This window comes from Talpa europaea, assembly GCF_964194135.1.
Source record: "Talpa europaea genome assembly, chromosome: 9".
In the NCBI taxonomy this organism is placed as follows: domain Eukaryota; kingdom Metazoa; phylum Chordata; class Mammalia; order Eulipotyphla; family Talpidae; genus Talpa; species Talpa europaea.
Genome location: NC_140076.1, coordinates 73,062,534 through 73,075,413, shown reverse-complemented (window position 1 = coordinate 73,075,413; position 12,880 = coordinate 73,062,534). Strand labels below are relative to the sequence as shown.

Here is a 12,880-nt window from a genome sequence, read left to right as displayed (position 1 = left end):
TCAGCTTGGATGGAAGTGAGACAAAAATGCCAAGACTTGCTGCTCTGACCCCAGAGTGATGAGGTGGAGGCGGCAGCACTCGCACAGCTCTGGAGCCCGCCGTTAGAGCAGGAATGTTAGTTTCCTGGGGCTGTTGTAATCAGTATCACAAGGTATAAGGCTTAGACAAATCACTGCCGCCTCTGCCTCCCTCTCCACGTGGCTTTCTCTGCATGTGTCCAGATTTCCCTTGTTTTATAAGGACACCAGTTGGCATCAGAGCCCACCTAACCCAGTATGACCTCATCTTAACTTGAGTCCATCTGTAAAGACAATCCAAATAAGGTCTCATCCATAGGCACTGGGGGTTTAGGACTTGAATATACCTTTGGGGGTTGGGGGTGGGGAATATAGTTCAATCCATAATAGCAGGATAGACCCAGTGTTCCCCAGTGGTGGTTGAGGCTGTCAGCATTGGGTCTCCCTTCTCAAGGAGTCAGCAGGTTCACAGAGGAGGGAGGGAGAAGCAAGACATGCCACAGTGAAGACACGAAGGCGTCTGCCCGTCACAGGCCGAGCGCATCAGCCCATCAGGTCCCCTCAGGAACCCAAGCAAGGGTGCATTTGGCCTGACCATGGTGTATCAGATCCTTAGCATCAGGAAAGACGCAGAATGACAAATTGTTATGTTCTGAAATAAATATTTTATTTTTTTTTAAGGAGGGCACAAAATTTCAAAGCAGATGGTGCACATTCTTATATATTTAGCAGGGAGCTCAGCATGGACTCCTCCTCCTGGTACATATGAGCAGGGAAGCCTGAGGCTGTGGACCCCCCAACTGTGGGGACAGGCTTTCCCTGGCCTCTCACAGCAACAGTGGAAGACATGTTCAAGGGTTATTGGGACTGTGTGTCTCACCCAGCCCCACCCCAGGCAGACGTCCACAGTGGGAGCTCAGTTAATACTGGCATCTGATGGGGCATAGAAGGAAACAGTGTGGCCTGAGGGCAAAGAAGCCTATGCCTCCTTTGTTTGTGGTTTCCACATCGCCTCCCATGGTGCATACTAACTAACCCATCACTCAGGAAGTCCATTTGCTGGCCAGCCTTGCCCAGGAAGCCCGTCCCTTCCTCTGCATCCAGGGTTGCATCTGAAATCCCTGGGGACAGGTGACTGCAGGCAACATAGTCTCCTTGGACAGAGGCCTGCTGAAGGCTGACCTTCACCTTGTCCTTCTAGATTGTCATCCCTTTCTTCAGCCTGCTCATCAAAGACATCTACTTCCTGAACGAGGGCTGTGCCAACCGCCTCCCCAACGGACATGTCAACTTTGAGGTAAGATCCAGGGGGCTGGGGTATGGGGAGGGGGAGGGACTGCCAGTGAAAACTCCCAGAGCAGTTGCTGTGACCCTTATTGCTTGGAATGTTGGGGGACTCTGAGGCAAAGTGCAGCCAACATCATATTACCCAGCTCGCCCCCCACCCCCCAAAGGAGAGTGATGCTCATTTAGGCCTTGTGCCCAGCAGAAGAAGCTGAATGATTTTCAGCCCTTGAGGAGCACCAGGTTGATGAGAAAGACAGCCCTGCAGGCCGTAGTGACAGCTGGTGAGGTGGCAAGGCACAATGCCTGGGGGCCAGAATCCCTCCCCAGGGAGGGCCCCTAGCAGCAGGCGGAAGTGGTCGGGCAGAGTGGGCAGAAGGGATGAAAGATTTCTTCTCCCTCTGCAGACAGTCAACATTGTCAATGTGTCTCCTCCTCCAGGAAGCTCCTTTGACCATCAGGTGGAGGGAGGCCTTGTGTAGAGAGCTGAGACACCTTTCATCACAGTATCTAAGTTCCCAGGCTCCTCAAAATCTAGGCCAGCCTGATCTACTTCATGTCTCAAGCCCACACCCCCACCCCCACCACAGGCCCATCCAGCATACCCGTGAGCCTGTGGGATACACCTGATGGGCAACGGGGCCCAGGACCCCTGAGGGTACTGGGCAGTGAGAGCAGAAGATCACTAAGTCAGACAGACAGACCAACCAGGCAAGAGTGGAATCCCTGCAATTTGCAGGAAGGAAGTGCTTGCCCCACCCAGCCTCCAACTACAAGGGGCAGCGGTTCTGGGTTGGTCCTTGCTCTGCCTGAGCTCCAGGGTCTTCCTCTGTGGAACAGGGCTCTGACCATGGCTGCAGAGAGCTAGGAACAGGTGTCCCTCATGGCTCACCAAGGGCTCTTCAGGTGTCCCCTGCTGACAGAGCCCTTTGGCCTGGAGCTGCCTCTGCTGTTGGTCCTTGAATGGTTACCCCCAGAAGACCTTCCCATCCTTCCTGAGGGCCTGGTCACCCCTGAGGGCCAAGGGAAATCTAATCTAGCAGGAGGCCTGGGTGCTGCATCCTGGGGCCAGTCCAAGCTGGAGGTGACATTGAGCAAGTTAGGCTTGGGAGGAACACAGGAGCCCCAGAGACCCATGCCTCACTCAACAGGTGACCCCACAGCATACAGCTGAGTATAGGACCTCCTTTTCCTCTTTCCCCTTTTTGAACTGGTCCCCAGAACCAAGGCCAAGGGGCAAGGGGCAGTACTGCAAGGTGTTCATGTGGCCCCAGATTTGGGACACAAGCAGTGGGACTGGAACCAGCCACCAAGGCAGATCGAAGGATGCCACAGAGCGGAGTTCCCACCTAGTCAAGACTGCAATTTACTTAAAATCCATCTTCCAGTTGGCACAGTTTTTTTTTTTCTTTTAAGTAAATGTATTTAAATTTTACTTAAAATTCTACTTACATGAATTTATTTAAATACATTTACTTGTTTTTGTAACATTTAAACAAATCAATAAACACATACCACTTGGTATAAATAGAGATGATCGCAAAAATAAATAGCACAAAGCTCAAGCGCAGTAGCTCCCCCCTTCCCCAAGGGCAATGCCTTCAAGACCCCCAGAAGATGCCTGAAAACAAGGGCCTTGCTGAACTCTCTATATACTGTTTTTCCCTGCACATACACACCTAGGATGCAGTTTAATTTACAAATCAGGCACAGTAAGAGATTAACAACAATAATATAATAGCACAATTATAATATGTATATATATTATACATAAATACACATAACATAAAAGTTGCGTGAATGTGGTCTCTTTCTCTCACAATATCTTATTGTATGTGGTATTTTCAGACTGTGGTTGAACACAGGTGACTGAAACCACAGCAGGTGAGGGGAAATTACTCCCTTTACTCAGATGTATGGTCTGCTGGGGCTATAGCCCGAGGCTGGTGTCTCCCCACCACATGGGGGGCCAGTGAACCTTAAGTGTTGAGATGCCTCAGAAGGAATGAAGAGATGAAATGAACACACAGGTTTTCTGACGGGTGGTTCTGTCATTTGTTGCCCAAGTTCCACCCTCCCTGCCCTGCAGGTGGCCTCACTGGGGTGCTAAGGGAGGCCTTGCCGGGGCCAGCTGTACATTCTCCCCCACACAGGTGGAGATGGGGGAGAGCATCCATTTTTTTCTCTATAATTCTGGCAGAAATTTCTGGAACTGGCCAAGCAGGTTGGAGAGTTCATCACATGGAAACAAGTGGAGTGCCCCTTCGAACAAGATCCCAGCATCACCCACTACTTGCACACTGCCCCCATCTTCAGTGAGGATGGTAAGGTGACCCCATGATCTTCCTGATGCCCTGCCACAGGACTCTCGGGTGGTGTCTCAGTCACATAGTCACATCACCATACAGGTCCCCAGCCCCGAGGAAGACAACCAACATGGCCCAAGGAGCTGTGAGCTGGGACTTCAGGGGCCCCCAGGGCCAGTGTTTCCCCAGACACAATTTGGGTGCTGTTAAAAATGGTAAACTGAACTATCAACCTATCCGAACCCAGTCATCAGGAAAGCGGGGTGGCGATAAGAACCTCCTCAGGATTCTCGTAGGGATGGGACAGCACTGGACTGACTGAGGGCCCTTCCAGAGCTGGTGGATGTGTGTGTGTGTGTAAGCATGTTTGTGAGTGTGTGCATGTGAGCATTCATGTGCAAGCACATGTATGTCTGCAAGTGTGTGCATGTGTGTGAGCATCTATGTGTGTGCACATGTGCAGTACACACTGGCAAGAGCTGAGGTGGCTTTTCCAGAGCGCTGGTACCATCTGCCACCTGCAGTAAATCAGTATTTCCATCTGATCATTTGTCCGATACAATAGATTGCTTGAAAATTTGCAAAGTAAGTGCACTCCAGGAGTTCCCTCCTCTAGGAAGGGAAGGTGCTGGAAAAGCAAGCATTCTTCTGGGCCTGAGATGATCATCCCATGGGGACAGTGTGGCCCCATTATTAACTGCGCTCTGGATCCAGGGCCCTCAGATCACCTTGGCAGTTCCTGCTTGACACACAGGGCACCTGGCTCCTTGTCATGGCAAACATTTTACAAAGCTCAGGAGAGCATTTTCTGCCAAAAACAAAACATTAGGGGGAAGGACTTTTTTTTTCTTTAGTGATTTTGTTTTTTAATTATTAATGCTTTCATTTTTGCTGTTTTATTTTTTATATATTTTGGGGCTATGATTTTTTGGAGAGGGGTCTCATTATCTGCAGTCCCTCCCCCAAACCAGAAGTTCATCCTGGGCTTCTCCCCTTCCCTGCCCCCCACAAGCTGTGTGATCCTGGACAGGTTCCTCATCCTCGCTGAGCCTCACCTGCTGTATCTATCTAGTGTGGGCAGTGAGAGAGCCCACTCCCCAGAGGTCTTTCTTTGTGTTGAGAATTACATGAGTTGGCACAGGCAAAACGCTCAGGACTGCATTCAATATTCGTTGTATTTGTTTCCTAGCAGTAATATAACAAATCACTACAAACTGGCTGGTTCCCAATAATACAGTTTTATCCTCTTACAGTTATGTGGGTGAAAAATTCAAAGTCAGTTTCACCAAGCAAAATTAAGGTGTTAGCAGAGCTTTTTATTTCTGAGATAAGATTCCATTTCTGGCTTTCTATGATTTCTGGTGACCATCTGTGTTCTTTGGCTTGTGGCCCCTTCTTCCGTCTTCAAAATGCATCCTTCCCACCTTTGCTTCCACCATTACATTGCCATCTGTAGTCAAGTTTCCTTTGTTTCCCTCTTAAAAAAATACTTGTGATTGCATTTAGGGCCCACCTGGATAGTCCAGGAGATTTTCCTCCTCTCCAGTTCCTTAATCATTTTTGCAAAGTTCTTTTGCCCATAGAAGGTAATATATTCACAGGTCCTGGGGATGAAGATCTGGATATCTCTGGGAGCCACTATTCAACCTACTATAGTAGTAGTTATGAGCATTTTCTGGGCCAGTGGAACTTAAAATGTGTCAAAAGCATATTAGGAGAAGGGCAAGAGGAGTCTAATGGCAAGGAGATAAGAGAGGGAGAGACAGTTTATTCACTCTTTCAGTTAAAAGTATTTCGAGAAAGCCTGCTGTATGCCAGGCAGCAATCTGGATGTGAATCTACAGATAAAATACCAGCCTTTCTGGATCACCCTTAGAGAGGAGTACCTCCCATTTTGACTCTCTCTTCCCCCTGTTCCTCCTGCACCCTCCACTCCCAAAAACTGGAGAAAATCAACAGAAGGGACCTAAGATATATTGAGCCTTGACTGGGTCAGTAATAGCCTCTGTCAGAAATTCTACGCTATCCCCAGCTCCACGCCACTTCTGACAGTGTCTGCCTGGCAATTCAGTCAGCCTTCAGGCTCCTGAAACAAATGAAAAAAGTTGAAGGAATCGGCAAAGAAACAGAAGATGTAAGGAAGAGCCAAATGGAAATTTTAGAACTTAAAATACAATAACTGAAATAAAAAGCTGAGTGGAGTAACAACAGAATGGAGAGGAAAGGATCAATGAACTGGAAGATGGAACAATAGAAATTAGTCAATCTGAACAACAGAGAAGACATTGACTGAAACAGCCTCAGCAATCTGGGATATAACAATAAATCAGTCTAGTAAGAAAAGGACAAACAGCCAGAGTTGAAAAGTAGTTGAAGAATTAGGGCCTCCCTGATGGCACAAGGAGTTACGCACAGCGCTGTGAAGCTGTATACAACCTCTGCAGCACCAATTCTATCCCCAGCCTGCCAGGGAGCTACCCACATGGCATAGCAGACCTCTTCCTGACTCACCCACTGCTCCTCTCAGCAGTGTATTTCATTAGATCCGCCTATTCTGATCCCCACTCTGTCTCTGGCGAATCCTCTCACCCTTGCCACACCTCTGGCTTGTACCCCAGTTCTTCTATAAATAAATAAATAAATCTTTAAAAAAAAAAAAAAAGAAAAATACTTGAGGAGTTAATGACTGAAAAGTTCCCAGGTTTGGATAAGATAAACCTAAAGATTGAAGAAACTGAGTGAATCCCTGAAAGATTAAACTCAAAAGAAAACCATACCAAGACACATGCTAATGAAATTCTAAAAACTAATGAAAAAGAAACAAATCTTGAAAACACTGGAAGAGAAATGATACTTGTGGGGGAAAACAGTTCAAATGACCAGAGGCAGTGCACACTTTCAAGAGCTGAAAGAAAATAATAACCAACCCACAGTTCTGTATCAGCAAAAATATCCTTTGGGAATTTAGATAAATCAGATGGGAGGAAGACAAGAAAAATAAGAGAGATAAAACAAAAAATAAAAAAATCAAGTGGCAGACTTAAGCCCTAACATATTGATAACAAATGGTCTAAATACAGCAAGTAAAAGACTAATGTTGTCAGTGTAAAACATTTAAAAACATGACCCAGCTTTTATGTTTTCTACAAGAAACTCATTTCAAATATGGTATAGATAGGCTGAAGAGTGAAAGGATGGGAAAAGATTGAGCATGCAAACATTAACCTAAAAAAAAAAACAGGAGTAGTGATTTTCATATCTGATATTATATATTCCAAGGAAAGAAAATTACCAATTATTATATAACAACAAAAGAATAAAGCTCTCAAGAAGACCTAATAATCCTACATGCATACATACCAAACAACAGAGTTGCAAAATTTATGAAGCAAAATCTGAAGGACTGAAACAGATCCACAGTTATAATTGGAGACTTAACACCCTTCTCTCCACAGCTGATAGAACAAAAGATAGAAAAGCAACAGACATGGAACTTACCAGTACTATCAAAAAATAAGATCTAGGGCCTCCCCGGTGGTACAGCGGTTGAGTGCTGGGCTGCGAAGCTGCCCGCAGCCTCTGCAGTGCCAGTTCGATCCCTGGCCACCGGGCGAGTGTCCCACATAGCACGCAGACCTCTCCTACTGTGCCCGCTGCTCCCCTCAGCAGTGTACTTCGTCAGTCTGCCTGTTCTGTTCCCCGCTCTGGATCTTGTGAATTCTCTCACCCTCCCATGCTTCTGACTGTACCCAGTGCTTGTATAAATAAATAAATAAATCTTAAAAAAAAAGAAACTGTCAAACTTTTAAAAAAATAATAAAATAAAAAAATAAGATCTAGTTCACATTTATAAAATACTCCATAAAACTACAGCAAGACTTTTTTTTTTTCAGTTCCCCATGGAGTACAGACCAAGATACGCCATATCTTGAGCTACTTAAAACAAATTTCAAGTAATTGAACTTACACATAGTGTGTTTCCCAATAACAGCACAATCATATATCAATAACTGATATCAATAATTTAAGACAACAGAAAAATCTTTGAACACTTAGACTATAACAGCACACTTCTAAATTAACCATGAGTTAAAGGGGACGCCTCAAGGGAAATAAAAAAATTCATTTGAATAAGTGAACATAAATCAAAATGTATAGAAAGCAGCTAAAATAAACCTGAGAGGGAATTTCACAGTACTTACTGTATACATTAGAAAAAATGGGAAAATATCAAATTAATTATCTAATTTCCCACATCCAGAACTTAGAAAAACAGGAGTCAAATAAACCCAAAGCCAGGAGAAGAAAGGAAATTAGAGCACATAAGAGCAGAAAGCAACAAAATGGAAAACAGAACAACAATAAAGAAAATTAAATAAAGGCTTGGTTCTTCAAAAAGCATAATAAACTATCATCTTCTAGCAATGAGTTTCCTTCTCAGAGAAGAAGGCAGAGATCACTAATATCAGAGGTGAAAAGAGGCATCACCACAGACTGCCAACATCAAAAGGCTAATAAGGGATTTCTGTGAACTATGCACATAAATTTTTGGTAATTTATATAGAAGGGATCAATTCTGCAAAAACCCTAACTGCCAGAACTTAACTTGAAATAAATTATTTGAGTATTAAGGAAACTGAATTTTTAATTTTAAGACACTGAAAATGAAATCTCAGGCCCCGGTGGTTAGACAAGTGAATTCTACCAAACACCCATCCTGCACAATCTCTTTCAGGAAATAGAAGCAAAGGGAACTTAAGTTTATGAAGTCAGTATGACCCTGGTACCAAAGGCAGACGCAGACAGTATAAAAAAGAAAATGTATACCAATATCCCTCATAAATACAAATGAAAAAAAAAACCCTTAACAAAACATTAGCAAATAAAATTCTGCACTATAAAAAAAAAAAAAACAATGCATCATTAGCAAGTGGGTTTATTCCAGAGATGCAAGGTTGTTCACTATTTGAAAGTCAATCAGTGTAATCTACCATATTAACAGGATAAAGGAGAAAAATCACTAGATAAGTCAATTGATATAGAAAAGCATTTTCAACAGCATACATGGTAAAAACTCAGAAAAATTGGAATAAAAGGCTAAACCTGGTAAATTGTATCTATAAAAACCCTTCAGTTAATATCATATTTAATGGTGAAACACTGAATTCTTTCCCACTAAAATTGGTGACAAGTCAAGTATATGTACTCTGGCAAGATCTAGTCATTACAGTATGACAAGAAAAGGAAATAAAAGACATATAGGTCAGAAAGGGAGAGTTAACACTGTCCCTAATTACAGAAAAAAAGTCCCAAGGAATCTACAATAACTCCTAAAATTACTGAGTGCAGCCAAGGTTGAAGAATGCAAGATAAACAGAAGTTGTTTTATTTCTATATACTAGCAGTGCTTATGTGGACACCAAAATTTACAATCCCTCAAAAAAATCCTGAGGTGTTAATCTAACAAAGCATGTATAAGATGTGTGTGCTAAAAACTACATAACACTGATAAAACAAATCAAAGAAGAGCTAAATAAATGGAGAGATGTGAAGTTCATGAATTTGAAGACTCAACATAGCAAATTTATCAGTTCTTCCCAAATTAAGTACAGGTTAAAAGAAATTCCTATAAAAATCCTTGCAAGGCTTATAGTAGATAGAGACAAGAATATGCTAAAATGCGTATGGAAAGACAAAGGAAACAATTTTGAAAAAAAAGAATCAAATGGGAGGGGCACCCTACCCAATATTAAAACTGATCTTATATCAAAACAGGTGTTGGTAGAACAAACATGTGCATCAGTATAACAATAGAGAACCCAGGAATAAATCCATGGAAATATACCCAATGATTTTTGACAAAAGTACAAGCAATTCAGTTGAGGAAAGATAACCTTTGAACAAATGGTGTTGGAGCATTTGGACATCCACAGGCCAAAAACTGAACCTGGACCTAAGTCTTATACTTACACAAAAATTAAGTCCAAATGGATCACAGATTTGAAAATAGAATGTGACACTATCAAACATTTAGGAAAAAAGGCAAGAGAAAAATCTTAGGGAGGTAGGGCTAGACAGAGAGTCAACATGCAACTGCAGTGTGACTCAGCCGTCACACTCCTGGACATTGCAGAGTCGAGAAACGAGTAAAGACAGCCCCTAACTTACAATGGTTCAACTTACAATTTTTTAATTTTATGATAGTGTGAAAGCAATAGACTTTTAATAGAAATTGTACTTTCAATTTTGAATTTTGCTCTTTTTTTGGGGTAGCAAGGTCCTGCCTGCTGACGCCGTACGGGGGCAGTGCTGTGCAGCTCCCACCCAGGGCAATCAAAAGGGCACATCCGCTGCTCTGCAGGCTGGTCTTCACTTTCAGCACAGTGTTCAAGAGATTACATGAGATATTCACTACTTATAAAACAGGCTTTGTGTTAGATGTCTTTGCCCAACTCTAAGCTACTGTAAGTGTTTTGAACAGGTTTAAGGTAGGCTAGGCTATGGTGTTAGGCGTATTAAGGGCACTTTCAGCTTATGGTATTTTCCACTTAGCAATGGGTTTATCAGAACATAACCCCATTATCAGTCAAGGAAGATCCGTGCTCATGTTCACAAAAAAAACCCAAAAACAAAAAACTGCACACCATTGGTTATAGCAGCTTTATTTGTGATAGCCAGACACTGGAAACAACCAGATGCCCTTCAGTGGGTGAATGGTTAAACAAACTGATATATCCATAGCATGAACTATTATTGAGCAATAAAAAGGGAAAAAGAACAAAATATTGATACATACTACAGCAGGGGTGAGGCTCCAGAAAATTACACTAAATGAAAAAAGCCAATCCCAAAAGGTTACATATTGTGTAATTAGTTTATATCACATTCTGGAAATACGAAGTATAGAAATGGAGAATAGATCAGTAAATGCCAAGGATTTCAAAAGGGGTGGAGGGGGGAGGGAAGTAGAAGTGGCTGAGAAAGGGCAACCCGGGGGATCTGGCTGGTGATGAGAACGTTCTCCGTCTTTTTTTTTTTTTTTTTAAGATTTATTTATTTATTTATTTATTTATTTATTTATTTATACAAGAACTGGGTTACAGGCCAGATGTGTGGGAGGGTGAGAGGATTCACCAGAGATAGAGCGGGGAACAGAACAGGCAGACTGATGAAATACACTGCTGAGGGGAGCAGCAGGCATGGCAGGAGAGGTCTGCTGCGCCATGTGGGGCTCTCACCGGTGGCTGGGATCCAACTGGCTCTGCAGAAGCTGCGGACAGCTTCACAGCACTGTGCTCAGCCACCTGCGCCACCAGGGGAAGCCCTGTTTTCCATCTTGACTCTCCTTGTGAATATCCTGGGGATGATCTTGTAGGTAGTTTTGAAGTGGTTCCCGCTGGGGGTCAAAGGTACACTAATCTCTGGCATTTCTTACAAAAGTATTTGAATCTACAATGATCTCCAAAGACAGCTTAATTTAAAAACAAAAAGCAGGTCAGACTCTGGGTGTAGAACTGGTTATTATCAGCAATCATAATTGTGTCATTTCATTTCATTTTCTGACTAGGTCTTTATTTGGCTTCTTATGAAAGTGAGAGTCCAGAGAACCAAACAGAAAAAGAGAGGTGGAAAGCTCTAAGGTGCGTCTGTGTGCCGAGACAGGGTGGGAGCACAGTGAAGGAGAGGGTTGGGGTGCCTGAGGCTAGGACAGGGAGCCAGGACCTCCTGGAAGCCCCATCAGCTGTGGGAAGGGCGTAGGTCAGGCCAGGATCTTAGGGGTGGAAGTGGAACCCAAGGGCTGGGGTAGGGAGAGGAGGCTGGACCACAGCCCCCCATGACTAGTGGCTGCCACTGTGGGCAACTGAGATGTGTGTCCCAGGACCCCATAGTTGATAAACAGGCCCAAAAGTGAGCACACACAACCTCCTGATCAGAGGGCATGTTAGTATGGCCGAGGGGTGCTCAGACATGACCCTCAGCATCTGAGGACTGAGCCAAGAGGCTCCCCAAAAAGCCCTCTGGGTTGAAGGCAGCCAGCTGAGAAGGCACCATGCTGGAGGGAAAGTCTCTTATCACCCTCTGCTTGTCTAAATCTGTAGGTCTTCTATTTTGGGGAAGACGTGAGCAACTCTGAGCTGGAGGAGGAGGAGGCGGAGGAGAGGAAGTCAGCAGAACCTTCTGTAGCCTTGCCTCGGCTGGCCCAGTAAGCAGCGATGACGTTGGTGCTTTGCTACTTTGCAGATCTGGTGCCCACCAGTGATCACACGGCACAGGAAACCTTCTCCCACCTTTCGTGGAAGCTCAGCCTTGGCAGGGCCAAGGGCCTCCAGATGAGGTGGCCCGTTCCCTTGGGGGCCCTGTTTTCAAGATGATGGGGACCATGTTGCTGGTCAGCCTGTCTGCCCTTAGGGGAGATACGGCACCCCCTGCAGTCTTGTGCCTCAGAGGCCAACCTTCAGTCTGTGGCCAGGTGGCCTGAGAGCTTCTGCTTCTCCAGAAGACATCACAGTGACATGAGAGAGGCTGTGAGCCCCCCAGTGACCCCGCCACTCTGCTGATGGAACCCACACTGCCCTGATGGGCTGTTTCTGCAGCCCCATGCACCTCCTTTCTGGATCCTGCTGGTATCGGGGACAGCTTTCTGGTAACAGCCATGAAGCAGGTCAGCAGGACAAGTTTGAGTTATGGAGTTGACAATGTGTATAGTTTGTTGTAAACTGGTGTTGACATAAAGGCACAGTTGTACAGCCTGCACATCCATGTCCGTGCTGTGTTTCACCTGTGGGCCTGAGAAGAGCTGGTGCTGGGGCACAGCACAGGCTCCCTGCTGGGTCACGTGGCGACCACTGCTGCTCCAGAGGCCCCTGTGCCGACAGGGTCTGGTGAGGTGATTACTTCGTTCCTCTTGTTGCCCCTGGGGTGGAGGTGATGAAACCAGAGAGGCTTCTCATCACCCCACCCAGCCTCACACACTGAGCCAAGTTTCTTTTTCTTTTTCCTCCCTCCCCCTAAGCCAGATTTCTGGGCCTGGAAGCTGATAGGTAATTGAGTCGCTGAGTCCACACCTGGCACATGAAAAGGAAGGCAATATGTACCCCATTCTTTGTCAGCGTCCACTGGGTAAGGGGGAAGAGTACTCCTGGCTGTGTCAGATCCTTCAGAAGCTGGGCCCTGCTCAGTTGCATACTCAGCTACCCTTTAGGCATGCCCCCCTCATCTGGGGACAGGCAGAGACGGCAACCAGTTCCCAAGGTGTTCCCCACCCCATGGAG

General features: G+C 45.0%; 1 protein-coding gene across 1 annotated transcript in view; it reads left to right on the top strand.

Moving 5' to 3' along the window:
* RASGEF1C (RasGEF domain family member 1C) overlaps window positions 1-11,815 on the top strand; it is a gene marked incomplete at both ends in the record, with an annotated part of 33,798 nt that extends 21,983 nt beyond the window's left edge. Inside the window, 4 exons of the mRNA XM_084242379.1 lie at window positions 1,220-1,315; window positions 3,503-3,626; window positions 11,176-11,294; window positions 11,708-11,815. Of these exons, the coding sequence (XP_084098505.1) occupies window positions 1,220-1,315; window positions 3,503-3,626; window positions 11,176-11,294; window positions 11,708-11,815 (447 nt within the window). The remainder of the gene's footprint in view (window positions 1-1,219; window positions 1,316-3,502; window positions 3,627-11,175; window positions 11,295-11,707) is intronic.
* Between the last annotated feature and the right edge of the window lie 1,065 nt (window positions 11,816-12,880).